The sequence below is a fragment of the Pangasianodon hypophthalmus genome, chromosome 16 (assembly GCF_027358585.1).
Source record: "Pangasianodon hypophthalmus isolate fPanHyp1 chromosome 16, fPanHyp1.pri, whole genome shotgun sequence".
In the NCBI taxonomy this organism is placed as follows: domain Eukaryota; kingdom Metazoa; phylum Chordata; class Actinopteri; order Siluriformes; family Pangasiidae; genus Pangasianodon; species Pangasianodon hypophthalmus.
In genome coordinates, this window is record NC_069725.1 from 22,946,454 (window position 1) to 22,974,122 (window position 27,669).

General features: G+C 38.9%; 1 protein-coding gene across 3 annotated transcripts in view; it reads left to right on the forward strand.

The window, feature by feature from the left end:
• scube3 (signal peptide, CUB domain, EGF-like 3) overlaps nucleotides 1–27,669 on the forward strand; it is a 92,433-nt gene that overhangs the window by 37,832 nt on the left and 26,932 nt on the right. For 2 of the 3 annotated variants that reach the window (XM_053240739.1, XM_026920077.3), the window contains exons 4-7: nucleotides 5,877–6,011; nucleotides 15,328–15,474; nucleotides 17,039–17,155; nucleotides 23,035–23,085. In XM_053240739.1, the coding sequence (XP_053096714.1) occupies nucleotides 5,877–6,011; nucleotides 15,328–15,474; nucleotides 17,039–17,155; nucleotides 23,035–23,085 (450 nt within the window). The remainder of the gene's footprint in view (nucleotides 1–5,876; nucleotides 6,012–15,327; nucleotides 15,475–17,038; nucleotides 17,156–23,034; nucleotides 23,086–27,669) is intronic. The other variant, XM_026920078.3, reaches the window with a different exon arrangement.

Here is a 27,669-nt window from a genome sequence, read left to right on the forward strand (position 1 = left end):
ATCCTTAGTAACTGCTTGATCAGGGGTCACGGTGGTTTAAATTGTTTATATTTTAGGAAGAGAATCAGCTAAATTCATTAGAAAATATCGCAAGAAGGTACAGACAAACATAAAACAGTTCTGTTCGCATCTCCAGTTGAGACCAGTTATAAACTGGAGTGATGCAGCTGAGGTTGAGGAACAGTCAGAGCTGGAATTCAGGGTTTATTTTTTAATTTAAAAATTAAAATAAAAAAAAAATTCATAACATTTAGACCATGACAACTTTGAGTTTAAATCTGAATACATATACAGATACAAATTTTTGGAGCTCTAGATGCAGATAGTGGCATTGTGTTACGCCGCTCATTCCCAAGCTAACACACAGTGATCCTGGGATAGACTCATCCAAACCTCCGACTAGGATAAAGTGCTTACTGTAGATGAATAAATATATTAAATTTATTAGCTGGATTTATCCACACCATATCTGAAAGGCAATATGCAGACAGTTTAAAAATGTAATCAGTAATAATGACTTTTGGCCGCAGACATCTGGCTCAGAAGTGATCGGCTTCTAAATGACTGAGGGTGGTTGTAATTAACGTCACATGAAAGCTATACTCGGATATTGATTTATTCTCTTGGCAAAGTACAATGGTTCATCTGGGTTATGGAGCATCTTCAGTGTTTTGGGAATCCAGGCTCATGTGTAACACCTGCTTTGCACATCCCAAATTCCAAATATAGCCCAGTGAGCGCTCGTGTGACTCATGAAACCTGCAGAACGTAACGCGAGAACAGCACAGGGTAAGTGGATTAACCAGCTTGATTTGATAGCTGTTGGAATGAAGCGTTCTAAGATTTATTACTGTGAAAGTAAGCCTGTAAGTGAGATGCAGAGAGCTGTCACCACCTCCAAGACAAGGAGCAGTGCCGAGACAGAAAGCTAATTCTGCCCGAGTGTACTGTTTAGCTAGTGTTAGCTAGTGTTATTAACGACCACCATGTCTACCGTGACTGACAACAGCTTAGAGGTCATGGTCTGGGTTATTCTTTTACATGAGATTATTGTTATATTTAATTAATTCATTTTAAATTAGTTTAAAAGAAAAGAAATACTTCCAGCTTTCCAGTAGAATTCGATGAATATAATAGTGTTGATACTTTTAAACCAATTTCAATATAAACCTTAATTGTGAACTCAAATAATTTTTTTCGTCTAACGTCTAACTGCACGCGTGAAAGCTCTGATTAGAGATCAGTTTTCCTCTATCACAACTGATTACTGAACAGCTGCACTATAACATCACACTGATCCAGAAACATCATTCACATTGAAAAATAATCCACATAATTGTGTTGTGTGTGTGTGTGTGTGTGTGTGTGTGTGAGAGAGAGAGAGAGAGCGAGAGTGTGTAAAAAACAGACAGAACGATGTGTCATTTTTCAGCTCTGAGGCAGTCTTTTTAACTTGATTACATTTTCGTTCCTCTCCGGAGAGTTTTTGCAAAAAGAAAAACTTTTAAGTGCAAATAACCTGAGCGCTCGCCAGAATCCCTTTCCTTTTCAAAATATTTGCTTTGGACACCGGCCGTCTCCATCACATAGCGCAGGCCTCTGTAGGAGCCGAGTGACGAGGAGACGTGATCCGCCGAGGCGACGGCTCATTTAGAAGTGTGTGAGAGGGAGAGTCGGCATATGTGCCGATGTCCAGGCTAGAGTTTAACAGCTGCTCGTTAAGTCATTGATCTCTGCACTCTGCTCCTCTGTGTTTTGTGTCCGTGACTCTTCTAACACGGGTCATTTTTCATCGATTACTTTCATCTGCTTATGAGGAAATGAATGATCCTTGTTCTCCAGATGGTTCTCGCTTCGTAAAATTTATTCTCTTTGTCTCACGTTACGGTTCTCGGTTATTCTTTGATACGCTGATTTTCTAGTGTAATTGAGAAAGAGGGGTTATTTCAACAGATCAGATTGTTTAGGATTAAACCGTTATTAAATGATTGGAGAGGCAGTTTGAGGGCCGCAGACTTGGACTGACATGTGGACAATAAATCAAATTATTGTCAGAAGCCTGGGGGTCTTTTTTGACCTGGTTTTGATTGGATGAGGTTACTGACCTGTGTGTGTGTGTGTGTGTGTGTGTGTGGATTAAAGGAATAAAAAATGAACTTTATACAATTTCCCCTTTCCCCCCAAATGTAGCCAATCAACTTTGGGATGTTTACTTAATTTAATTTGTTAACTTAATTCATAAGGGACACTTTAAAAAAAAATATTTTTTAAAAAATTAGATTTAGAACCAATTAAAGATTTTTACTGGTTTCTACTGGATTTGATCATGTTTCTAGTGATCTGTAATGGGAGTTAATGGAATGGTAGTGTCGTTTGTGATGGTTCCTGATGGATTTACTTTTATGCCACTTATCGTTCTTGTTTAGTTGTTGACATGGTGAAGTTTTCTGTAAGGAGACGTTTATGTAACATTTATGGAAGGAGTCTCCAGTGTCAGCGCTTTGTAAGAGTCAGAGGTAAAGCTGTAGCTTTAAGTTTTACAGCATGGGAAGAAGGAGGAGCTTACACTTTCTGGTTGTTCAGTAACATGACAAGCTACATTTTTTGATGCGAGAATGACTGTTTAGAGCTGATGAGTAATAATGTGTTTCATGGATGTTCTACATCATTAGTGTAACTCTAAACAGATAAAAAGTACAATTAATTCTTTAATTAATTTAAAAAAAGGTTATTGTTGCCAAATAGTACACTTAAGGGTGTGCTATTATTGGAAAATCACCTCAAATGTGTGTTAAATGAAAAGACAGATGGATGGATAGATTTTTTTGTGATGAAACAAAATATATATCCCAATCCAGCAATGGATCTTTATGGAACATCTCCAGGATGTTTGTGTGTGAAACAGAGATAAAGAAGAGAAGTAGTGATTAAGTAATCGGAGGAGGAAAGCAGACATCTGAGGCTTGTGTGTTTCCCAGCCTGGACAAATAGACAACAAATTAGTTTCATATGATGGCTTATTGAGAACAAACTTGCACATGTTGTCTCTTATTGACGACATGAGGCTACCTTGGGGACGGGTTTGCAGTGATATTGCTAATGACATGCATGAACATAGGAGATATTATTGTCAGGGTTCTTAGTTGTGACCATTGATGAGTGTGTGACGTTATCTTCGCTGTAGCTTTAGAGGCAGAAAATCAAGAGAATTTTTTTTTCTTTGAATTTCTACCCACCAGCCAGCTTTCCTCCCTGTCATACAACAGCTACCAACTGGGGAGGGTGAAGGCTAACACGTGCTTCCTCTGAAACATATGAAAACCTTCTCAGAAGAAAGTGCTGTCTGCCCTCTTCCACATACATGAGCTCACAGTTGCCCACGATTGGCTAGTGTCACTGTCTCCAGCTTTTCTGTCTTGGCTCCTGGCCACTGATGGCTGTGGCATCACTGGATTTCAAACACACAATCTCACAAGGATAGAGCAAACGCTTTTCTGTTGTGCCAGCTAGGAGCCCAAGATAAACCTTTTTAAACTTTGGAAGGTTCAATTCAGTTCAGTTTTTCAATATATTTACATAGTACTCTTAACAATGAACACTGTCACAGAGCAGCTTTGCATTTAAATTTGTCCCTAGTGGGCAAGCCAGAGGCGACGGTGGTGAGGAGAACCTCCCTGAGAAGACATGAGGAAGAAACCTTAGAGGAAGCAGACTCACTTCCCATTGGCTACCTAAAAGCGTGCGCTGGAGTTTGAGAAAATATGCCAGGTGTTGAAGAAGGCTTGCGTTAATGTAAAAACATATATTTGCATTTGACTGGGATTTAGAAGTCATGCTTTTATTGTGTTGTAATGCCTGAGAATTATGACATTCAATAAAGTTGTCCAAAATATTTAATATTTAATTATGACCTTCTAGACCAGGGGTTCTCAAACATTTGGAGCCAGGTACACCTTTAACTGAAAATACACTTCACTGACTCCAGTACAGATTTATTTTATGAACGTAATCCAGCTGTTGAAATATTAGCCTAAATTTATGTGTGTACAGTGAAATTTTGGCTGTTTATTAGAAACAGAGAGCTTCTAATTCCTGAACTTTCCACCCACAGAACACACTGGGTCCAAGCTGACATTATTTATACAGTTTTTGAGTTATTGAGGTTTGGATTAAACAGTCGATTCAATTGACCAGTCAAGATGGCTAATAACCATAACTTAAGGAATATAAGAACTCAATAAATAAATGTAATAAATTTGATAATGGTGTAGCAAGACGTTCAGAACGCAACCCCCCTGGATATACGTCTGGGAAGTATACGTTTGAGAACTACTGTTCTAGAGTACACAAGTGTTCGCAAGCCATTTCGTAATACGATCCCAATACGATATTTCATCCAGTTCTCGACGCTCCAGACAGAAGCCAGAGAGCTATAAAGGGACTAGGTGATGGCCCACTTTAATATTTTCCTTACTGTTTTTCTCAGATTCATGTTTAAAGTATTGGCATGAATTCCTCTCTCTGGCGATTCGTATATTCAGTTTAAATGGGGATGCGGAGTCAGCCTGATGTTGCTGAAATCCCAATAAAAGCGTCTGTCTTCAGGCTCTGGCCTCACTGTGACCAATCTGGAGCAAGTGGCTTCTCCTTGGGAGCATTTTAACATCTGTCAGGGATCGAGCATCATGCCAGGAGCTTACGGGAATGTCTTCAACTCTAAACTCAAACTCGGGTCCTCGTGAGGCGTGCAGTAACACCAGCTGTGCCAGAGCCACTCCTCTGAAGCAAATCTGACCTTTTACGAGTGCCATTAACTCAGCAGGGGTTCTTTTAATGTCAATTTTACTGAGTATTAGCTAGACTATACGCCTGTGTCACGAGATTTATGGCAGCTGAGCAGCGTTTACAGGCATGAATTTACATATTAGTGTCATAAAAGGGTTTATGTCGAAGTCCAGGCAGGCCATGAATTATTATTTTTCTTCATCTCCAGAAAACAAGTTTTCACAAGACAGTAAAAGTTTCTTTCTGGAGATCACACAGGCACACAACTTCACACACTCGGGAAATAAAAGGGTACGCTCAAGGGATCAGCTTTTGTACCTTAAGTATGCATCTTTAAGCTAGAAATGTGCATGTAGTGATCATTTAACGCTTTACAGCTCAATATGTAAACAGTATCCGTGTTTCCAGGTGAAAGGTACATATTCAAGATACAACAGATCGACAAACATTTCCTGACTGTTACTATGGCTATCCTTTTAACAGGTAGCTGACAATACTTTAGCAGCTCTTCTCTGAATATTGGGTCATTATTTAAAATTTAATACTTACTTCAGAAAAGCAAGAAAACACATTTCATCTAGCAGTTAGCTCCTTGTGGAAGAAACCACCCAGAAACTATGCTAGCTATTGAAATACACGAATTATTTAGCAGGACTTTCATAATTGTGATGTTGGGGATAAAACAACTTTTGCTCATTTTAGAAAGCAATTTCTTATCTCAAGTTCAGGGATAAAAAAGAAAATGATGATAATCTGAACATCCATATTTTAAGTAAATGCTCGAAAAGCAGCTGCACTTTTATTTTGAATCATGAGCTATGGTTTTAAATGATGAAATCTCTCTCTCTCTCTCTCTCTCTCTCTCTGTCTGTCTCTGTCTATATGTCTTTCTCTCGGTCTCTGTCGCAATTTTTCTTTCTGTCTCTCTCCATCACTGTTTTTCTCCATCTGTCTCAATCCTCTCTGGGTCTGTCTCACTCTGTCTCTTCCTCCCTCTGGCTCCATCTCTTTCTCCCCCTTCTGCTCTGTGTCTGTCTGTTTCACTCTTTCTCTCTCTCTCTCTCTCTCTCTCTCTCTCTCTCTCTCTCCAGATGTAGACGAGTGTTCGGAGGGTAATGGTGGCTGTCAGCAGGTGTGTGTGAACATGATGGGAAGTTATGAGTGTCGCTGTAAAGAGGGCTTCTTTCTGTCTGACAACCAGCACACCTGCATCCAGCGGCCCAAAGGTGAGTGACCCCGCCCTGATGCCCCGCCCCATTCACAAACACCACGCCCACACACAATTAATCAGGTGCTCTATGTATACTTAATTCGAATGCTGCTCTTTCTCATGACTTCATGCAGACACTATGTAGCACGTTTAGTGGCTTCTGTGATAAACTGTGTCTTTGCCTGTTTTTTAATCACGTTAGAGAAAACACGCAGCGGCCAAGTTTCACCTCCAGAGATCCGTCTGGCCCGCTGAACCGCCTGTGTTTGCCTTTCATAAGCGCTGTGTTATTCGAGCCTGTTGAATAGCTGGATCATGCGTTTCAAACGCTGAAAGAAGCAAGACCTTTATCATGTTTACTTAGCTCTTTTTTTTTCCTCCTGTTCTGTTGGACCGGGCTTGATAAATCCCTGCGCTAATCTCCCATATTTCATCTTAATGTTGGTTTTATTGCTCCCAAATTAAAACCTCTTGGACAGTGAGGTCAGAATAGCAGTAAATCCACCAACACCACATTGTTGTACTGCAGTTCCCTCGTTCCCAGGTCCCTGGTGGAGGAAGAGAGAGCAGAGATCACACTCGTCTGCTCAGCATTATTTCTCTCCCAGAACCAATCTGCAGCAGAGGAGAACGTCAGGTCGACGTCTGGTGCTTTTGAAATTGAACGCTTATGTTTATGGACACCAGTATAACAGTATAATGTGATTACGAATCTGAAATAGAATAAAAACCGTCATCATATCCCAGTACAAAAAGGTACTGCTTGATATCTCTGCAAGGGAATCACTTATTTACACTAAATTTTGACGTGACTGTATTTTTTTTAATCCTTAATTTTTAAGTCTTTCCTTCTCCCGAAGTCTCCCAAAGGAATTCTGACTAATCCCTCATGCTTATGCAGTTATTTTTGTTCTAATGAATTTAGTTGGTTCAATTTCCCAAAATATAAATAGAAATCAGATGGAATTATGGGAATTTACCCCCCATTGCTACAAGTAAGCATTTAAAAATACACAAAACCAGCATCTTTTCTAGGTTTTTTTTTCTCAGTAGAAAATGGTAGATGAGCCAGACGATATCTGGAATGATCGACAGTCCCGTAGGTGTTTTGAAATCTCTGCTGTTAACTGACACCCTGGAAGCTCTCTTCAATTTTCCCTCTTCAGTTTTCTCTCTTGCATTTTCTCTCTTGAATTTTCTCACTTCAATTTTCTCTCTTGCATTCTGTCAAGGTAAATAGAGAATGACTTGAGTTCAATAATGTGAAATAAAATCTATCAGTGCGTGTTTAACTTAGCTAACATTAGACAAGTTATTAGACAAGTTAAACTATATATTTAATAGTCAAAAATGGCACTTTTTTCAGATGAAAGAGAAAATAAAAGAAAAAAACTTGAATAGGCCTACAATGAAGTGTCAAATCTAACACTTTACAAATCATTTTTAATGGCAATGATGATTAGAAAGTGATTAAAAGCATTGCTTGCTCTCCGGCGCTGAACAGCGTAGCCACATTCATACTGGGTTTTACAGTAAGCACCAGTCCAGCAGCAGCCCCCCACCACCACTCACCAGTTTCCCCGTGGTTACTGTAAAACCCTGTATATACGTGCACTAGTGCTTCTACCTTATGCAAGTGATTTGTGAAAGGACTATATCGAAAATGTCATCTATAATGCTGAAGCGGGCCGCTGTGGGAGCTGGAGTTTTTGTTGTGCCGACTGTGGCAGTGTGAGTTGATGCGCTGTCAGTTTGCCTGATATGTTCCTTCTCCGTCACGTTCTCTCATAACTGGCCAACCGCTTGAACTCTGTCCCACCTTTAGAGACGAGACCGGGGTATGTTTCCTAAATACAGAAGTACAGTTCAGGAATATGACATGAGTATAACGAAAGAAAGATCACTGGAAAGACCACTCTTTTACTACTGTTCCAAATAATCAGGAGCTGAACCAGAAGCATGCAGTGATATCATGTCATGAATTATTGGCATCAGAAAGAAAACTTTCAGAGCTGTGTGTGTCATGGCATGATGGACAGCACGTATTGAAAAACAAATGCAAAAAGGTAAAAGGTAAAATCTTAAACCAATTCCATAATACCCAAAGTCAAAAAATCAAATCACGTGGGTTTGAGTGAAGTTTTGTTTCTCCAGGAGCACATAACAGTATGCAAGACTACATAAGATGCAAACACACTACAGTGTGAGATGAGTGCAGGATAAAAAATACACAGAACAGTATACGAATATACGCAAAACAATCAATACACATGACAATAAATACACAGAACATGGGCTGTAAACTGTAAATTACTGTAAACAGCAATAATTATAGCAGCAACATTGGCAGCAAAACAAGTTCCATAAATAAAAAGTGTCTGATGCAGGTTTGTAACATGCAAGTGTGTAATGTTTGATTAATTTCTTATTTAATATGTTTTTCCTGGTTAATTGGTGGAATGGAAGCTCAGAAACTGAGGCAGAAAGTGAGGCTGTTGCTTTCATCTTACACTCACTGACCCGAGTTCAACTGATTATCACCCGTTAATGATAATGTAATTAGCTTTATACTAATTTATACAAACCTATTTTTAGGCATGAATGGAATTCTTTCATTACTAATTAACACTGAGACAAGATTCGTTCAATATTAGTAGTAACTATGTTAACATTGCCTGTGGTTTGTTAAAGTGAATGTCAACTAAAGCAGTAAATAATGTTCATCGTAATTAAGTTACAGTATTGTGTTGATTCATCATTGTGGACTTGCTTTAAGTCATGGACAGAATGTATATTAATGTATATTAATGTTAATAGTAACGTAGATGTTTCTACAACATTTCTCGTTTACATCATTACGTCATTATGGTGTATTACACCACAGCGCTGATGAATTCTCTATTCTGATTGGTCAGAAAGCACTGATTCATTTTAATGAACAGCAGCTCTGATATCAGTGGTGGCCGTAATGCACCGTTTGACTCATATGGCTGGAATGTCTAATAATAAACTGATTTTTTTTTTTAAAAATAACAAAGAAAAATGTGTAATCGATGATATAATGATGTTTCTATAAGGAGATATTTGTTTAACATTTAGTATTCAAGGAGTCTCCAGTGTCAGCACTTTGTAACAGTCAATAAGTTTTCTGCAACGGGAGGGAAAGTCTTCAGAAAGAAGAACTTTCCGGTTTCTTAGCAAAATGACAAGTTGTGGGTTTTTTTTGTCTTATTAACCTTCAGAGAGACTAGGGAGTGAACCACTCTTTACAGCGTTTGTACCATGAAACATACGGTTTAGTGCATTTTTTTGTGCAGCATGGAGGAAAAAACAATATTTTGATGTCATTTAGTACCGTGACATTTTTCCCTTGGCTGCTCCTGTTCCATGTTTCCGCTCACTCTCTGGCTTTTATATCAGCTCGTTAAACGTTTTAATGCTTCATTATTTGAGGGGAAACAGGAGGAATGCTCGTATAATCATCTGCTGGCTCGGTCGCCGTATGTGCTGTGGCACCAACGTGGCAGAGTTAGCGATAAGCAGGACCTGGACGGATTAGTGGGAACAAATGTAAGAAATTGGAGAGATTTTTTTTTCCATTTGGAATGTTATTCATGAAGTTTACCATAGAAGGATGAAGAAACCTAAAAATATCGCTTTTCTTCTTAAAGTAATCACTGAGAATTTCTGACTGTTACTTCAATGATTCAATTAATTATGGTAGCCTTCTTTTTTTAAAACGTTTCCTTAATAAAATATCTGAGTCCTCATATGCCCTGAAGTCTTATACAGCTTGTTTAAAAGCACTACGTTGTGCTAAAATCTACTGAAAACTATGATATTGGATTCTTTATACAGTTAGAGCCTGAATTATGAGACTTTTTTTTTTAAAGCTATGTTCATCCAGAATATATTCCTACACCAATTAACTCAATTTATTGTATTACTTTTAATGAAAGGGTTTTGTGGCAAATTTTTTTGAGCCAACAATTATTGTACTAATTTTTTTGTGATAAAATTTTTTTTAATGCAAAATTTCAATCGCTAATATACATGTAACTCATCAACAGGCAACTCGGTGTATCTATACACAGGGAAATAATTATGTCATAAGTTTTTAAAAAGCAGCTGTAGTGCTTACAGAGTGTCCTTTTTTTTCTGAATGTGACTTGAAAGTATTCTATGCAAATACTAAAAAAGGTTGTAGCTTATGGAAAAAAAGATAAAGATGTATTTTAACTTGAGCTCTCGCTTTGAAATTGCAGCGTTAATAGGTCCAACACCTCTAACACTTATGTTACTATTATACCATCAGCACAATCTGATTGGTCAGAAGGTGTTGATTAGTTTTCTATAACAGCTGTATGCTAAAGTGCTGTTTTAAGAAGAATAAAACACTTTGGAAAGTGCTAATACTGGAAAATATTCAAGTTTGCTTCAAATAATCAAAATTTAACCCTGTTGTTGATTGTTTTCCTTTAACAGCATGTCCTGTCATGTTTTATTCCTTACACAGCAACAAGCAAGCTTTTCTATTTAAGGTATCTGCATACTCATTGGCTGAAACCTGCTGTTCAGATGTGTCTGCAGTTTTTCCTCTCCATCCCCAGTGCAGAAGTGTAAAACTACTCCATAAATCCCAGTTTATGGGTCTGTGGGATGATAGGCACTCATTAGTGCTGTTGGAAGGTGTAAGACCTTAACAGTTTACAGGTAGCTTTAATGACTACTTCTGTCTAACTAACTGATAATTGAGTGGAGAGTGGCTGTATCGGGATCTGCAGCATCGTCTGGTCATCATTGTAGAGATGTATATGAAATCATTTTGCTACTGCTGAGTGAATGTGAACAACAACCAGTTCACCCAACAAAATCATTGAGGACAAATACACCATAAAGCCATTGTGGTCCCCAGAACGTACGACAGTTTACACCACAGCGCTGTTGAATTCTTGAATCTGATTGGTCAGAAGGTGTGGATAGATTTTCTATAACAGCAGCTCTGACAGTAGTGCAGCTACAAATCACAGGTTTATATTAATGCGCTCGTTATCGTTTCTGTAGTAACGACTCATTCACAGGGACTTGAGCATATTAAACAAATTTATTTAACAAAGAAAAACATATAATTGATGATATGGTGAAGAAAATGTTTCTGTTTTTGGAACATTTAGAGAAGGAGTCTCCAGGACAGAGGAGTTTGTGTTTTGCAATTTCTCTGTAACAAGCTGCATTTTTTTTTTTGTCTTATTAACCTCGAGAGAGAGAAAGAAAGAGAGACTGGTGTTTTGCAACTTTAAATGGATAAAAAATATCTGTCTAATGAATAAAAAAATGTTTCAGTTGGAAAATTGCTGTGGTGTAAGAGAAATAAAACACTTCTGAATGTCCTGTTACGGGAAAATAACCCACTTCAGGGTGGTAACAGTAAGTCTGTTTTTGATTATTTTCCTATAACTGCACGCCCCCAAAGGTTTTATTCCTTACATAAGACATGGTGAAATGACGATAAACAAGAAGATAGCACAGCAATGAGCAGACCTAATTTAATGTAATTTAACACAGGAGGGAAAAAAACATCGGGACTGTTACCACTAACCGTTAGCGCCACTAAACTGACTAGATTTCATTTTCGTTTGCTTATATTGTACTGTGTCATAACCATACACAGTAACGGCAGTGAACTACTGAACAGTTTGCGTACACCATGCAAATGCTTCTGAAAGAGGATGAATAGGTGTCGCTTGTTTTCTTTATAAATGGTTTGTGTTACGTTCCCTGTGTCAGCTACATCTTTAGCCACGGATCTGCTGAGACAGGGGAAAAAAGACAGCTGTATGCTACGCCGCTACGGTTCACAGACGATAAGCAAAGCATTCGTCACACACCAGGCTCGTGCCAATCAGCGAGGCTTTTCAGTTTCTTCACCGTTGCAAAAAGGTGTTGCTGAAAAGTGGAGGTTTTTGCGTCAGATAGCCGCTCGCACGTCAGACCTGTGTTATGGTTGGCAAAGAGATCCGAACACGGGCCCCTGAAATTCCAGCAGGTAGAGCTTTGATACCTGCGATATTATATTACTTTTGTGTCTGGGCTTATCTCGGCCTGATGAAAAATATGCAGAGTGCACGGTCATGGTCATAACACAGACTCTGCGTTCCAGTACTGACAGAGCTGATGACAGCCAACGCTTTATTAACTGCAGTAAAGTTTAGTCAATGTGACTGCAGACTTTCCCCAAAGAATTGTGGAGAGTTAAAACACTTAACATTTCAAAATATGAGATATAACACTTGACGTTCTGTGTAAATTTGGGTTTCATTCATTTCATTCTTTCTAGGTACCCTACAAAAAACATTACAATCCGTTAGAAAAATCTCTAGTGGATTCCATCACGTATGATGGACCTCAGTGGAAATTGATTTAGTGGTTTATGTCATGTTCCTCTAGGTTTCCACTATTCCACTATTAAATACTACCAGAACCCAGTAGAACATTCTTTCATGGGCAGATGATTACCATCAGAATAATACTAGATTAGATAGATATTCCACTAGGAACCATTAGGAACAATACATCCCATCAAATTACCATTACAGACCACCAGAAACACAACTAGTAAAAGTCTCTAATGGTCCCTAATGTTTTTCACCAGGGTAGTTAGCAAACTAAACAGTTATTGAGCATGCTAGTTTAAACTAGCATTACTTAGTTAGCACAATAGCATACTATTGGCTAGAAAGGGCTTCATATTTCCAAATTATAAAATAACTCCACTGTGACCAGGATAAAGCGTTTACTGAAGATGAAATGAATTGAATTGTAACCACCAGTTCACTGTAAGACCCTTTAATCATTTCCTCATCCTTTTCCATTCCCACTGTAGCTCTCGTTTCTGACTCCTTCTGTCAGCTCCTTTTTCTTCACCTCTGTTTTCAATCAATTAACTACATTTTTCTTTAAGGCAGGGTCTCAGGAGTCCCTACAATAACTACCGGGAAGTTCAAACCGGGAAGAATTTGGCAGCCTTTTTTTTTTTCTTTTTTTTTTTCTTTTTTTTTTTTTTAAAGAGGCGACCACAGAGTGCGTGCTACACCACAGTACAGAGCATAAAAAAGAGCCATCGCATCAGCACTTTAGCCCTTTATGACTCTTCAGAGAGTCTCAAACCCAAGCCAGGCCTGATGAATGGGTCTGCAGGAAGAAGGGTGACCTCGGGGGGGCAGAAAGCGATTTGATGCAGAACTCATCAAATGAGGTGTTTTACTTTTTTGAGATGGAAGGAATAAGGGCATGTGGGTTTTAGATCCTATTTTTCCTCAAGCTCAGCTTTTTACTGATTATGAATAAATCTGCACCATGCCATTGTTTAGTATCAGTACATGTACAGTATGATACGAATACGTTCAGATAATATGTTCTAATCAAATACAAATACAGATATGGATATGAGGTGCACTATTCTTTTCTATTCACGTGAGGCGTGCATCGGGACTGGGGGATACAACAAAAGTCTTGCAAGAGGGAGAATTTTTGTTAAAAATTCATTGTGCAGTTGAATAGCATTGCCACCTCACAGCTCCAAGTTACTGCTTACATTATAGCAGCTATAAATGGTAGTTCCTTCACTTCCTCCTGACCTTAATAAGACAAAAAAAATTGCAGCTTGATGCTAAGAAACCACAAAACGTCCTTAGTGTTTCCCGCGGAGGAAAAATTAAAGAACCAGCTTTACCTCTGGCACTGGAGATTCATTGCATAAATACTAAATAAACATTTTCTTAAACAAAGCTGCATCATATCAGTGATTATATATTTTTTGTTGATGATGATGTTTTAATGACAATGACACATTTTTTAATCCATATATTGTTAGACTTGTTAGATTATGTGAAGTGTCCACCATACAAGTCCGGATGAATTAGCAATTACTAAAATTCACAGAAATGATAATGTATTAGATGTATTGGGTGCATTAATATGAACCTATGATTTGCAGCTGCACTACTGTCAGAGCTGCTGTTATAGAAAATTAATCAAAACCTTCTGACCAATCAAATCTGACAATTCAACAGTGCTGTGGTGCATGTTTTAATTAACAGTAGTAGTGCTAAATCTGCAAAGCCCTTTGTCTGAAATTCTATTTAAAGTTTAGCAAAAACTCCAGACGCTCTACTAATCTATCCTGAACCTGGATCTGCATCTCGAAAAATGTATTCCAAATCTCTTGCTTCATGCCTCAGTGCTGAGCAATTCAAGCGAGCTCGGCTAGTTTCCCATGCTGTGGACACATGCTATTGACACAGATGCACCATGGGATCTGGAGTCGGCCAGGTGCCACGGTTCTCCTTTTACTGTCCAAACACGGCTGAGCAGGAGCGCGCACTGGGGTCAGTCAAAGAAAAGCACGGCTTGACATTCACCCTCATGCCACTCTCTGCTGGTGATTTTCCCACTGAACCAGAGCAAAAGTGCCTGCCTCGATTTATAAGCTGTCCCCGTACCCTGACATGCTAATGGGTAGGAAAGAAAGTCATTTTAGATCTGTAGACCAGACTGCTGTTAATACCACATTGGTGTTATGCAATGGAATGTAAAATGCCATGGTAAGAAGTTCCACTTTATAAAGCCGTGCAGAATCAGTCCCTGTGCACATATCTGAGTATGGTGTGGGTTCATATGTTTAGTGTAGATTAATGAGTGCTATTGGAAATAAGGAATTTGTGAAGATGGCTCTTTAATTTTACTCTTAATTTCCTTTCAATATTTTCGGTTACATAGCGAGCACTAATCTATTAATAATCCAACTGATGGCTCAGTAAGAATCCAAATAGACTAAATCAATTTATTTCTGCTTGAAAGGTGGATGGTCCATTAAATAATCTGCTAAAAAGAAGTTTAATTGGGTGCTTTCACATTATCATAATCTTTGTGTAGGTTCTGAGACTGTGTGTTTGGGTTATGATGTGTGTGTGACCACAAAAAAAAATGGTCCAGTGATGAAATAAACTAAAAGATTGGATATCCAAAAACATGGTACCAAAATAAATAAATAAATAAATTTGTCTAAACCCTGGCTGAATGAATGCTAGCTACTTGATAACTTCTGACACCAAATGTTGCACCTCACATAGAAATTTTCTTCAAATTATATATAACATGCATGTGGTAGAGGTTTTTAACAGCTGGGCAAATTAAAGCAGTCAAGGTTATTCCTCCTAGAGTGTTTTAATGGATGCTAATCCTCATTCCTATCATGATGAAATGACATTTACTTTTAATAAACACATCACCTCAAATATCTGTTTCAAATGTTTGTTTGTTTGTTTCTGCAGTGCGTATGAATGGGACAAAGGAAGGCCCCACTTGTATGGACAAAAACCACGGCTGTGCACATATCTGCAGGGAAACTCCAAAAGGAGGCATCGCCTGCGAGTGCAGACCGGGCTTCCAACTCACCAAGAACAACCGTGACTGCAAGTGTGAGTAGATCTGTCACTGTCCTGAAAACTTCACTCCCCAGAGCTATACATTGACATCTTGTCTATTGTAGTTGTTTTGTAGTTTTGTAGAGTGAAGTTTTCTTTTTACTGCAAACATAATTGTGAAATCTAGCAGGAAATATGGGTATTATATTGCAGGACAGTATACAAGAGTATAGCAATACAGTAAGAGATTTAGATCAAAGATTACAGGGTGATTCACAAACCCGAGTAATGCTTTTGCACCATTTCACCATTTGTTCAATTCCACACCTCCAAAATTGACTGGTTTAGCATTGAGTAAGTCATTGACTGTTTTTTTTAGCTTGGTGTCATTTACTGAGCTAATTCTGGAAAAGGCAGAGTAAGTGATAACCAGAAAGCGCAAAGTTGGGACTGTATAGTGGATGAAGCAGTATTTACCAGCTTTGACATCGCCAGTTGGGTGAGATTTGCAACACTGTGCAATTTTGGTTTTTTCGGTATTTTGAAAAGGACTGCAAGATTCCCAAAGATTCCCAGAAGCTCCAATGCACCAAAGTATTTCTGTTCCATTCCAGTTCTGTATTTCTACTGGTTAATTTTTGTATGAGATGCCACTTTTAAAAATAGAATTTTACCCTCCGAACACACTGTTCCTGGCCATTAATACATCTCAAAACATCTCCTTGCTAGACCTAAACTTATGCATGATGTATTGTTGGTAATCTCTGGAGATAGTATGCCTCTGAGGTAGAACTTTTTAGTACTTTCTGTGTCATGGAGTTCATGCTGTCAATCCTGTCTGGGTCTGCTAGATGGACTAGCTGGAGAACACTAAAGCAGAAGTGTTATTCTACTCCCTGAAAAAGAGCACGAGAGGAGAGATGGAACAGTAAAAAGGCATGTGTAGACAAAGCCATGGTGTGTTGTGTGCGGAGACAAGACCCTGCTCTCCTTCTGTCATCAGCTGCCTGCGCCAGTCGACACACTTTTCAATCTCACCTCAGTAGACTGAAAAAATGTTCCATGGAGACTTTTTAATACTCTGCATATTGCCTGTTACATGTTATGCACTAAGGAGTACATGTAACACTTAAAAATTTAAGGAGATAGTTTGCATAGCGTGCCCAAATATCATTTGATATAGTGCAGTTCATATGGGTTATATATATATATATATATATATATATATATATATATATATACATATAAATGGAAAGATGGGTACTTTCACTCCCTATTCCATTTATTGGTGTTTAAAATTCTGAGCTAGTGATTGGAAGGTCATGATCGGAAGATTTAATCACAGGACTACCAGAGAGCCACTGTTGGCATCATGAGCAAGACCCCTGAACTACTTAGCTGCATGCTTGGATTGTATAAAGACTAAAATGTAAGTCTTTGTATAAATGCTTTGGCCACATAAATAAATGTCACTGGAAGCACTAGCATCGTATGCAGTGGCATGGTCCTCTATGACTGGACCCTGCCCATGGCTCATGTTGGGCATCAGTTAGAATAGTTTGTGCTTGTTCTGGTTTGATTTCTCATTTCTTTTCACTCTCATCTGTGGCTCCCTCAGTGACCTGTAACTATGGTAATGGCGGCTGTCAGCACATCTGTGAGGAGACAGACCATGGGCCGCGCTGTTCTTGCCACATAAAGTTCGCCCTGCACTCTGATAGCAAGACATGTGTAGGTAAGTCATGGCTGTCTTCTCCCTGTGGGTCTACCTTGCCAAGTAAGGCCTGGTTCTGTCTTTTTCCCCTGACTCTTTTCCCTTGTTCTACTTTGCCTAGTACTTAGCCAGTTAGGACCAGGTTCTGTTTCCTCCCCCACTTTTACCTGGTCAGGTAAGCCCGAAATCTAAAACCTGTCTGCCCCCTGACTTACAAGTATCCCACCCCCTGATCCTACTGGCCAGGTAGGACACCCGACACTCAGTTCTGGTTCCTGTCTCTTCTGTTCTGTCCAAGCCCTGATTCATCCTTTATATCTCCTTCCCCTAATTGTACCTGGTCAGGTAAGACCCAGTTGTGGTCCAGAACCACAAACTCATCAACCCCCCCTCTGGCCAGGTCAGATCTAGTTGTTCTTCCTCTCCACTTGATACTTGACTCTACCAATCCAGTTAGGACCTGGTTCTTTCTCCCCATCTCCTGTCATTTTCCCTGACCCTACAGGGGTAAGTCTTAGACTTGCCTCATCCTGATTGTGCCTGGCCAGGTGACATCCATGACGTCAGCTTGACCTGACCAGGTAAAACCTGTTTCCAGTTTGCCAAGTAGGGCCTGGTTCTTCTCTCTCATCTCCTACCCCCAACCTTACCTGGCCAGGTAAGATTCAGTTCTGTTTCCGTCCAATTTTATCTGGCTAAATTGAAGTGTTCTTTTAAAGGAGGAATAAGTGACATGTGCTTGATATTGAGAGAACAGATTGCTAGTTTGGTAGCCACGTCCTGGTCAGTTATGTTTGTTTATAAAGGACTGAATTTTAAGGCCTTTCTACAATGCTAAAATAAGAGATTGATTGGTCCGCACGAATAAGTATGTATAAATAAGGAGCGTACACAGTTTTCACCTTTTCTCATATGGCCTGAACCTTCACCCTCTCAAAGTCTAGCTCAGGTTGCTTAAACCTCCTTAATATTAATAATTTACCGATGAGATAACTGAACATTTTGGAGCTTTTTAGCAAAGGTGCAAACTGGTTTCTGTGCCTTTTCAATTTTTAGCGAAACATTTTGTAGCCATCAATCAAACGTGACCTTGTGCACTACTGTTTAATTCAAGTAAGAACCTCGATCATTGATCAGTTTTTGACTTTCATACAGTAGCAAATATTGGTATATAGAAAATTGAAATAGAAATGTTTAGCTCACCTGAATTAGCCATTCTGTCAATGGAGAGTTACCACTGAACAAGTCCAAGGATTAACCACTGTCTAACCCCAGATTAAACCTAATGCTCTGGTACGTATGTTGAAAGGCTTCTATTCAGTAAAACTTATTTTACCAGTCTTTCTAGCATTCTAATGTTTGTGAAGTGTCTATGTATGCCAATGTGGTCTATAGCTGCTTTTAATTATGATTTTAAAAGTAAAATCTGATCCCAAATCAACATTGGCTTATAAGAATGACCCTTCGACTGGGTTCACTCTGTGCCTTAGAGTCCTTGCGTACCTGATGAGCGATGGGTTGTTCTGCAAAGCCACTTTAAGTGTTCCACAATGTGCTCATTGTCCTATTGTAATGCTCCATTTCGATCCATACGTTCCAGTTACCATTAGTCTAGTCACAAAAACTAATTTACTGGAATCCAGGGAGCCATAAAATGAAAGCTGACTACACAATCACTTACTCACCACATTTGAGTTAAATGTACACGGTAGTATGTCAGACATATGCGCAGAAACTCAGCCAGTGCAGGAGCCATGCCTCTGCTTGCTCTAACCCAGTCACCCAGCATGAGGCTTTTCTGCTCAATCTTGCTTGTTTGATTTGCTTCCTCCTGACTTTACATTGCCTTTCTCCTTATTTATTCCTGATGCTGGTATGATAGGAGCCAAGTTCTTAAACACAAAATCACTGCTCGGTGATGGATTTATAAAACCTAGGGACTTAACAAGGCTTTGGACTCTTTGGTCATTCAAGCCAAGTTTGTTGTTTATACAAATATGCATGGTGGTTTTTTTCCATCTAGTTTGCTTAACATGCTGCACTGAAAACATTCACTTTCTACAGGATGGTGAGCTTTTGAGCCAGTCATTTCTTCTTTTGCCAAATACAGCAGTCCTATGTACCTCCTAACCAATCATTGTTTGACACACACGATCTGAAAGCAGCAAAATAATACACACACTTATACATTTGTATGGTATTTTGTAGCTCTCCTTGATTGAACAATGGTTTGGCTGGCTTCTTCCTTTTCCATTCTCTCTGTTTCTGAATGGATTGAGCCAGACACCCTACAATTAGCCCCCAGTCTCATTCAAGCCATCAGCCACTCCACAAATGAGACAACATGCAGGGCAGCAGGGTCACTCAGCCTCCACAGGAATCTGTTAGCTAGAAAACCAAAATAAAACAAGCAGAACTTATTAATGGGATTCTACTCTGAGCGTGGGAGTGATAGTGAGACAGTGTCAGAAGAGGAAAGACACTCGGAAGAATGGTTTTTAAAGATCTGGAAAACATTTCATTGTGTTCTATAAATGTAACCTCAATCACTATAAAGATGGCAGACCCTAAATCTGTTTTTGCTGGTCAGCTGTTTGTGGGTTTGGAAAGAGCCAGCCAGTATTTCTGTCATTCAGCTTGTATTTCTGTCGTTTTGTTCACCAGCCGTTTCACTCAGTCCATCTATCTGTCCACAAATCAGTCTCTCGGTACAGTGTTTCCACAGTGCGGTCACTAATTTTATTTGTTCGTTATATATCTGAGTTATTCAGTCAGACAAGCAGTGTTTCTTTTGGCTTAGAAATGTCTTAACTTGATGGATTTTTGATGAGACCACATCCAAAAACCATCTCAGTTCATAAAATCAGTATGATATTTAGATTACTTTGTGGAACAGAGGCTTTTGTAGCACTTTTCCACTGGACAGTGCGGTATGCCACAATACAACTGTTAATCCATACCCAGAACCATCAATACCCTGGTCAAGTAAATGTATCTGTTTATTATTGCATAACGGTACCCATGATAGTACTAGGAGTTCTCTGTGGGATGATGACATTCCATGCAAGACTAATGTTACCAACTTGAGGAGTAATGGAGCCTATAAAGGAGCCTCATTATCTAATGCATTTTATTCGCCATAAAGGGACATAAAACAGCCGACCAATCAATACCTTCCAGGTTTTCCATTATATACAGCGGTAATGTTTTCACACATTACTACTGAAGACTGCTATCCTGTACTTTCTTGGGGGAAAGAAAGTAATTCCTGGGGGCTTCCGAGTAGTGCAACAGAAGAGAATTTGCCCTATCACCAGGAGATAATAAGTCTGAATCCCAATGATGTCCAAAGGAGCAAAATTGGTCGTGCTCTTTGGGTGAGAGGGATGGCATTAGTCTCTCTCTGTCTCCTGTCTATCACAGCAACGCAGCAACATCTGTGAGATCATGTATGAAGAAGAGTACAGCTATCGATTTCCTCTGAGTATGTTATGCTGCCCTGTGACATAGCATGAGCAGCAGCTTCACGTGTCTCAGAAGAAAGCAGTAACCCTCCTCAGTTTGTAGCTGTTGTATAACAGGGGAGCGCTTGCTAGTGGGTGGGAACTGGGGTAAAATGGGGTAAAAATTAACACACTATTTCAAGCTTCACCCATATGTTTGTTTGGTACATTTAGTACTTTTGGTTCCAGCAGTGATGGGTATAATCCTGTCTTATTTAGACAGCTTAAGACTTCATATTTCTTGCAGGACACAGTTTCCAACAGATTTGTTAAAAAATCATGAGCAGATTCTAGCAAGATTCTAACAATATGGCAATCAAATTCAGAACAGGTAATTACAGTATGTTTCGCATGGCAATAGAAATGACAACAAAATGTAGGGTCATGGATTCATTACCATACTCATTTTGGATGGTTTGCACTTCTTTCATCCTTTATTCTTTGTCCTCTCTCCTCCTTTGCCCTTGTTCTCCTATTTTCCAGCAGTGGTCAATATCAGTCTGCCTCTTTCAGACTGCTTAAGCCTCTGTAGTCCTTGCAGAACACAGTTTCCAACAGATTTGTTTAAAAAAAATCAACCAGATTCTTAGAAACGAGTGTAAAAACATCAGCACTCGTCCACACAATCACCCACACCAACAGATCACCATTTAATATACCAAGACAGAATAGGAAAACAATTACAGCAGCATGAAAACATTTTCCCTCCGTAAGCCCAGACAAATGAGAAATCCTGCAGACCAGTTTTCTCTGAAGTCGTCTGCTTCATTCGGCGCCCCGTGGATTTGCAAATGCATTTCCGTAAAATGAGAACAAAATTTGGAAACACTACACCATTAGCAAACCTAGCCATAGAGTGACATTGTCTAGCCAGCAGATTGAGACAAAACTCTAAATTAAATTGTTAGTTAGAATACACTGTTTCATGATTGATCTCCACCTCAGTAGAGATGCCATCGTGCCAGTACTCTGGCATGATCGTGTGGCAGCAGTGCTATAGATGATAAATCAAGAACCTTTCTATATTTAGTTCTCAAATGTCTGCATCTCAAAATTGCAGTGCAAAGAATGTTTTTTATTATTACTATCTGTAAAGCTGTGTGATCGAATAGCATGCCTGGCTACTGATAATAATCTACTTATATTTTTGACATGCCTCAGGATGATGTTCCACTGGTAAAATTGCCTGTCCTGGCTAAAACTGAAGCTGCTAGCTGCACGTCTGGGTGCCATCGGATGTCTCGTAGCACTCTGATCACTGAAAGCCAGCACAGATGACTCAGCTTAGCAAGAATGGGCGTGTTAACCACACTCTTTTTTTCAGTAAAGCTTTTGGTGAGAAGATATGTTGGAAAGTGTTTTTAGCCAGACAAAATATGTTTACCAGGCGATCAGTTCCCGATATGTTTCATATGAATTTCTGAGATTAGGAAATTCTCTCTTTTTTTTTTTCCAGTGTGTTTTTTTAATCAGTCTTGATCTCAAAGCAAAATTCCACTATGAAATATGAAATATTAATCTTTGTAATTAATGTGATTTCAATGGCCTCCAAGATTTATTTTGTAATGAAATTAGCTTTTTATTTTAAACTTCTTTCATCAAGGTCTGTTTTCACTTTGGATAACAGTTCACAGAACTGCTTATTATTTTATTGAGTTAAGGATTAGCTTATCAAAAATACAAACTAACATTGCTAATAATGAATAAAAGCCACTCATTGTCAGTTACATTTATGCTAGCACTCTTGCTAGCTACAAACATTCTGCAACTGGTTAGCCTGGTTAGCTGTTTATTTCGTGAAGTGTGATTGATGAAATCAGTATCACAGTGTTGAAAATCTGTTGAAGTTCTAACTGATGACTAATTTGCCATGTGGTGGTTTTCCTCAGCCTGCTGCTTTTTTGCGCTAAGCACACTGTGTGAGGCCTGCTCTTGCTCGGAGGCTTGCTTTAAATGTCGCATGCTAACTGCATGATTGCTCTCGTAAGTGCAGCTCTCACTAACACAAATCTGACTCGCGCCCGCCTGCAACTCATTTGCTCCCAACTGTGGCAAGTGCAACCTCAAGGCCCTTTATTGCTATCATTAGGGTGATGCTGTAATTTCGAGCAGGTTAATCAGGTCAAGGATTCAGATTGGAAAAGAGTCAGGTCATTATTGTAAACAGTCTCATTTAACTGAAATGAAGGTCATGAATTAAATGTCTAACTGAGCGGGTGAGAATTGGGATACGTCAAGCTAGATGTGTTACTGTGTTAAGGGAAACCAAAGAGCAGATTGGTTAGTCCTGGTCACAATAATAAATGTCTCCTCACACTTTGGCATATGGGTGAATTAAAGCACTAAATCCATGTTTTTCATTACGATCTGTGTATGTCTGTGTGTGTGTATGTGCAGAGGAAAGGAGTATACCGCCGCAGCCACATCAGCCACAGCTGTTACCCAATGGTAAATATCTGTAAATCTGTCTCTTTAGTTCCAATCCTATTTGGCTCTACTCCTATTGGTGATGCTGGAACTCTGACTAACCAAGCGGCAGTGCTTAATAACTTACCTGCACATCTCCAGGTGCAACTTTACCAATTTAGAAGACGTCATCCCTTTAGTACGTAGGGGGGAAAAAAAACCTTATGAGTGGCAATATTTACTTCAGTTGGTACATTCTCGGGGCGGCCCATTCTGAAGTGACATACATGGCAGAATTGTAGAATCATTCCATATAGGAGTGTTGGAAAATAATTATGTCCAGTGGCTCTTCTAAATGATCATTGTTCAAAGAACCAACTGATGGACACTTTGCTCCCAAGGTTCTTTGCAGTTTTGTTGCTGGGAGTGAAAGGTCAAATACAAATCATCCCAATGATACATTTATAATAAACAGTGTTGTTTCTGCTCAATTTTCAGGAATCAACAGGCTCTAATAAATAGCCAAAATATTATTGTACACATTTAACTAATGAGCCTAACATTTTAAATAGATGGATCTACAGCATGTTCTCAGCATGGTGGACGTGGCCTTAATAGTGAGTAAGCGATAGTCATGATCACTTCAGAGTGGACCGCAGCTTCTGTTTTGAGCAATACAAGCCTAACCCTGCATGAGAGCACCTTTTCTTTCCACCTTTCAAAATATTACTCTGAGAACAAACATGGCTGCCCTCACCCTACAGTACGAGTCACCGTATCAGTGATCCAGGCTATGGCAGATTCTTCTGCTCATCAAATTTACAGCAATGGAAATAAACCAATAAATAACAGATTTAATAGACACATGTTAAAGGAAAACCCCACCCTAAACAACTTGCATATTAGTCTTTACGATTAACACGTGATCTTCAGTAATGTAGATTTATTTTTGTAATTAAATTCTGAGTTGACTTTTTTGCTATAAACTTCTTTCATTGAGGTCAATTTTCACTCTTGTTAACAGTTTCCTACAGTACCCACAATGCAGTTTGACAACCTGCTGATAGTGGTGCAATGGGATTTAGCCCTAGCTTCAGCTTTAGTTTAAAGAGAGCGATGAACCGGTGCTTTAGTTGTTTAGTCCGTCCAGCTCTCTCACCGCCGTCATCTTGTAGATCGCTAACTAGCTGAGATGAGTCTCACCTGCGTCGTGTAGCTGCATTGCATTCTGGGACTGAGTCCAGCGTTTGCACTGATGTCTTCACTAATTCTGTGCTGGAGTTCTCATTAATAAAAAGTTGAATATCCCTGGAAAATGTTTCTCCTATTAAACTGTCTGAGCAATAACAATGTCCACCTGTGACATCAACATGGCACACAACTGCTAACTTCTCACAAGAGTAACAACAAATCATCACCAGAATCGCTAAGCCTGTCAGAAATATTTCAGTATAATCATATTTAACGTGTTTCATGGTGGATTTTTCTTTAGATGGAGTCACTTGATTAATCTAAGCAGTTAACTTTTAAAAAAAAAAAAAAATGCTAATATTATTTAACACACTATTTGTGCCGTGTTAGCATGTTGACTCTTCCAGTGCTTGTTTGCTGGCATGTTTCCATTTCCTCACTCTGACCTTTACATGAAGACAACCTTTGTCTAACTACTCAAAGTCTCTCCACAATTTGTCAGCATGTTTCTGTCAACTCGTCCTTTTTTCCCCTCATTCAGAAGACTTTCGCCACTTTCAAAAGGAACAAGAATGTTTGCACAGCAGCCTTTTAACATCACAGCAGGCTTAGTGCAGGCTGCCGGATTGGGTCGCGCCTCTTTAAGCCTCGTGCCAAGGGCTTGTCATATTTACCAAATAGCTTTACCTCGGGATGCATGTTCTGGACTTGTTTTGAGAGATTCATTAAGCATTAGTGCCAACTTTCTGCAACTGTGAGCAAATACCTGAAGTGGAGCTGGGCTCAGTGGAGAGTTTATTTCAAACGCTCTAACTTTTCCAATCACAGTGGTGATTTAGACAAACACTGAGGCTCTGCTTTTATATGGATTTTGGCACAGCAAACATGAAACAAATGAGAAGTTTCTGTTACACCCTTTTTATTTCTTTTTCTACATATTTGTTGCTTTAGGCTAGTCAGTTGGTCTTGGCCTTGCTTTAGTTTCAGTCAATAATTACCCAAATTTTTACTGTGGAAATTTAGTTGAGGAACCAAGGGATTTATCCTATAGAAAAAAACTCAGGAATGCTAACTGTCATGAACCAATCTTCATGGTTTCTTTTACTGTATTTTTTTAATTGTTCAAGGTTTTGTCAGTTTCTGTTTTTATTTTTCAGAAGCACTTTCACAAGTTTCATAAACTTCATCTTTTCAACCTCAATCTTAATTTTTTTTTTTGTCTCAATCAGCAAAATTATATCTAGCAAAATTCTGACTTACATGCAATTTTTATGAAATGTAGTATATAAAAAGGGTAAATCCATCACTAAACAAGTAGAACGAAACTAATTATTGTTAAGTGAATATTGTAACCACCTGGAAACATTGGAAAACACTCAGAAAACACTCAGATGTCAGGACTGTCAGTGTGATGTGAGAGTTCTGGCCCTGACATAGAGATGTGTGGGGGAGTGTTTATTTAATCCCGCTCATATAGTGATCATTTTGGTTTGAACCTTCCTGTGACATTTCCTAGCGAAATATAGCAAAAATTGTTTATATTTTCCAAAATATAAACAAACTAGTAGCTTAATGTAAACCACCGCAACAATGACCAGGCAGTTACTGAAAATCTTCGCACGTTCCTGTTAATGAACGCGGTCTCTCTTCGTCATGTTTGTTGAGTCCTGTGGGAGCCCAGTCCTGATGCACATCTCTAATCTCAACCAGATGCCCTGTAAACTTTTTCTGCAACTCTAAGACCCAAAAAAGAATAGTGCTCAACCTATTCATATATATATTTGTATCCAAATAGAACATTTTGTTACTTGTTCAATCTATATAATGTACTCATATTTGGTAATCTGTATAATGTACTCATATCCCTACTCTGACATTCTGCACTGTCATGCTGTCTGATGCCGGTTGGGGAATCGTATGAAGGTAACATAGCTAAGTGTGCTAGTAGGCCAGTGTTTTGTTCCTGTTAATAGCCTATACATATACATGTTAATGTTCCTCACTACACTGGTGTTTTCATCAGTAGATCTTACCTTGGGAACTCTTTATTCAGTTCTGTTTAGTAAGCATAAGGATTACTGGATAATTAGAAGACAGTGTTGATATGCTTGGGAATCCAGTCAGATTTGTGGTGATATAAGCATCCAGGTGGCTATTTTTCACCAATTACATTGAAAACCAAAAGCAAAAGGGCAGAAGTTAATGGAGAACCAATAGAGGAAGTAAATAAATGACTAAATTTAAACAGACAGAGTTCTTGTTCCTGGTTTATAACAAGGATAAACATGATATCTAATATTTGTTTAAACTTTAGTAGTCCATCTAAGTAGTTTTTCCTGGAATGTTCATGAAGTTCCTCTAAACTGAAGCCTTACAAAATGCGTCAAGCGTCATTTGGATTTTTCTCACTCATAGATGTGGTTATGCAATTGTAAGTCTGATTTAAAAAAAAAAAAAAAAAAGGTTATGCACACGCCTGTGCCAGAGAAATAATCAATGTACTGTAAATATTTTGATGCGCTCTGCCCAATTGATCATTACAGTCTGGTGCAGTTACTGGCTTGCTAAGCGTTTTTGAGGCATGCCATGACACCCACTAGCAGCACGTTCTTTACTCTGCTACAGACTGCCAACATCCTTCAGTCTGTCTCTCTCTCTCTCTCTCTCTCTCTCTCTCTCTCTCTCTCTCTCTGACTCAGAGTTTATCGTTTTAGAGAAACATTTGCTTTCTCGTGTTTTTAGAGGGTTGCAGCTTAATCAGTCTGATAAAATTCCAACATTTCCACCTATTTAAAAATGACACTGTAGGTCACTCTAGGCCACAAAATACGAGATCATCTGGCACCAGAAATGTGGAACTGTGCTTGCCCACTGGTCCAGTACCAAACTTTCTAATCATGTAGATTTTTGCAGCTCAAAACTGAAACAAACAGGAATGAATAGAACTCAGTGTTTGTCGTTTATTGGTACTATTTACTGTGTTAAAGAACTTAATTTAAAAAAATTACACAGTTTGCTCTGAGCAGACATTTAACACCAACATTTAATGCTTCCAAATTCAATGTTTCAAGTTTGCAAATGACTAACTAAGACACGCTGGCTGGGTAAAGGTTCATCGCTATTCTGGTGTGGATAGGCAAGCTTTTTAGGTGAGTTTTTTTCTGTCTAATGCAAACTTTAGCAATATGAGGATTCTGTTAAGGACATATACAGTGGACCTCATTTATGATGCTGGATATGAACAGATGTATTCATAAAATGTTCATCTCCTACTTGTGCTCCTACTTGTGTGTGTAAATTTACATATAAGAAGACTAACTAATGTAAACTTCAACTTGATCAACTTCAAATCATATAATGGATTACTGCAATTTTATATATGGATTATACAGCCAAGATTAAATTACTTATTTTTATTATGTGTACAGCATTTAG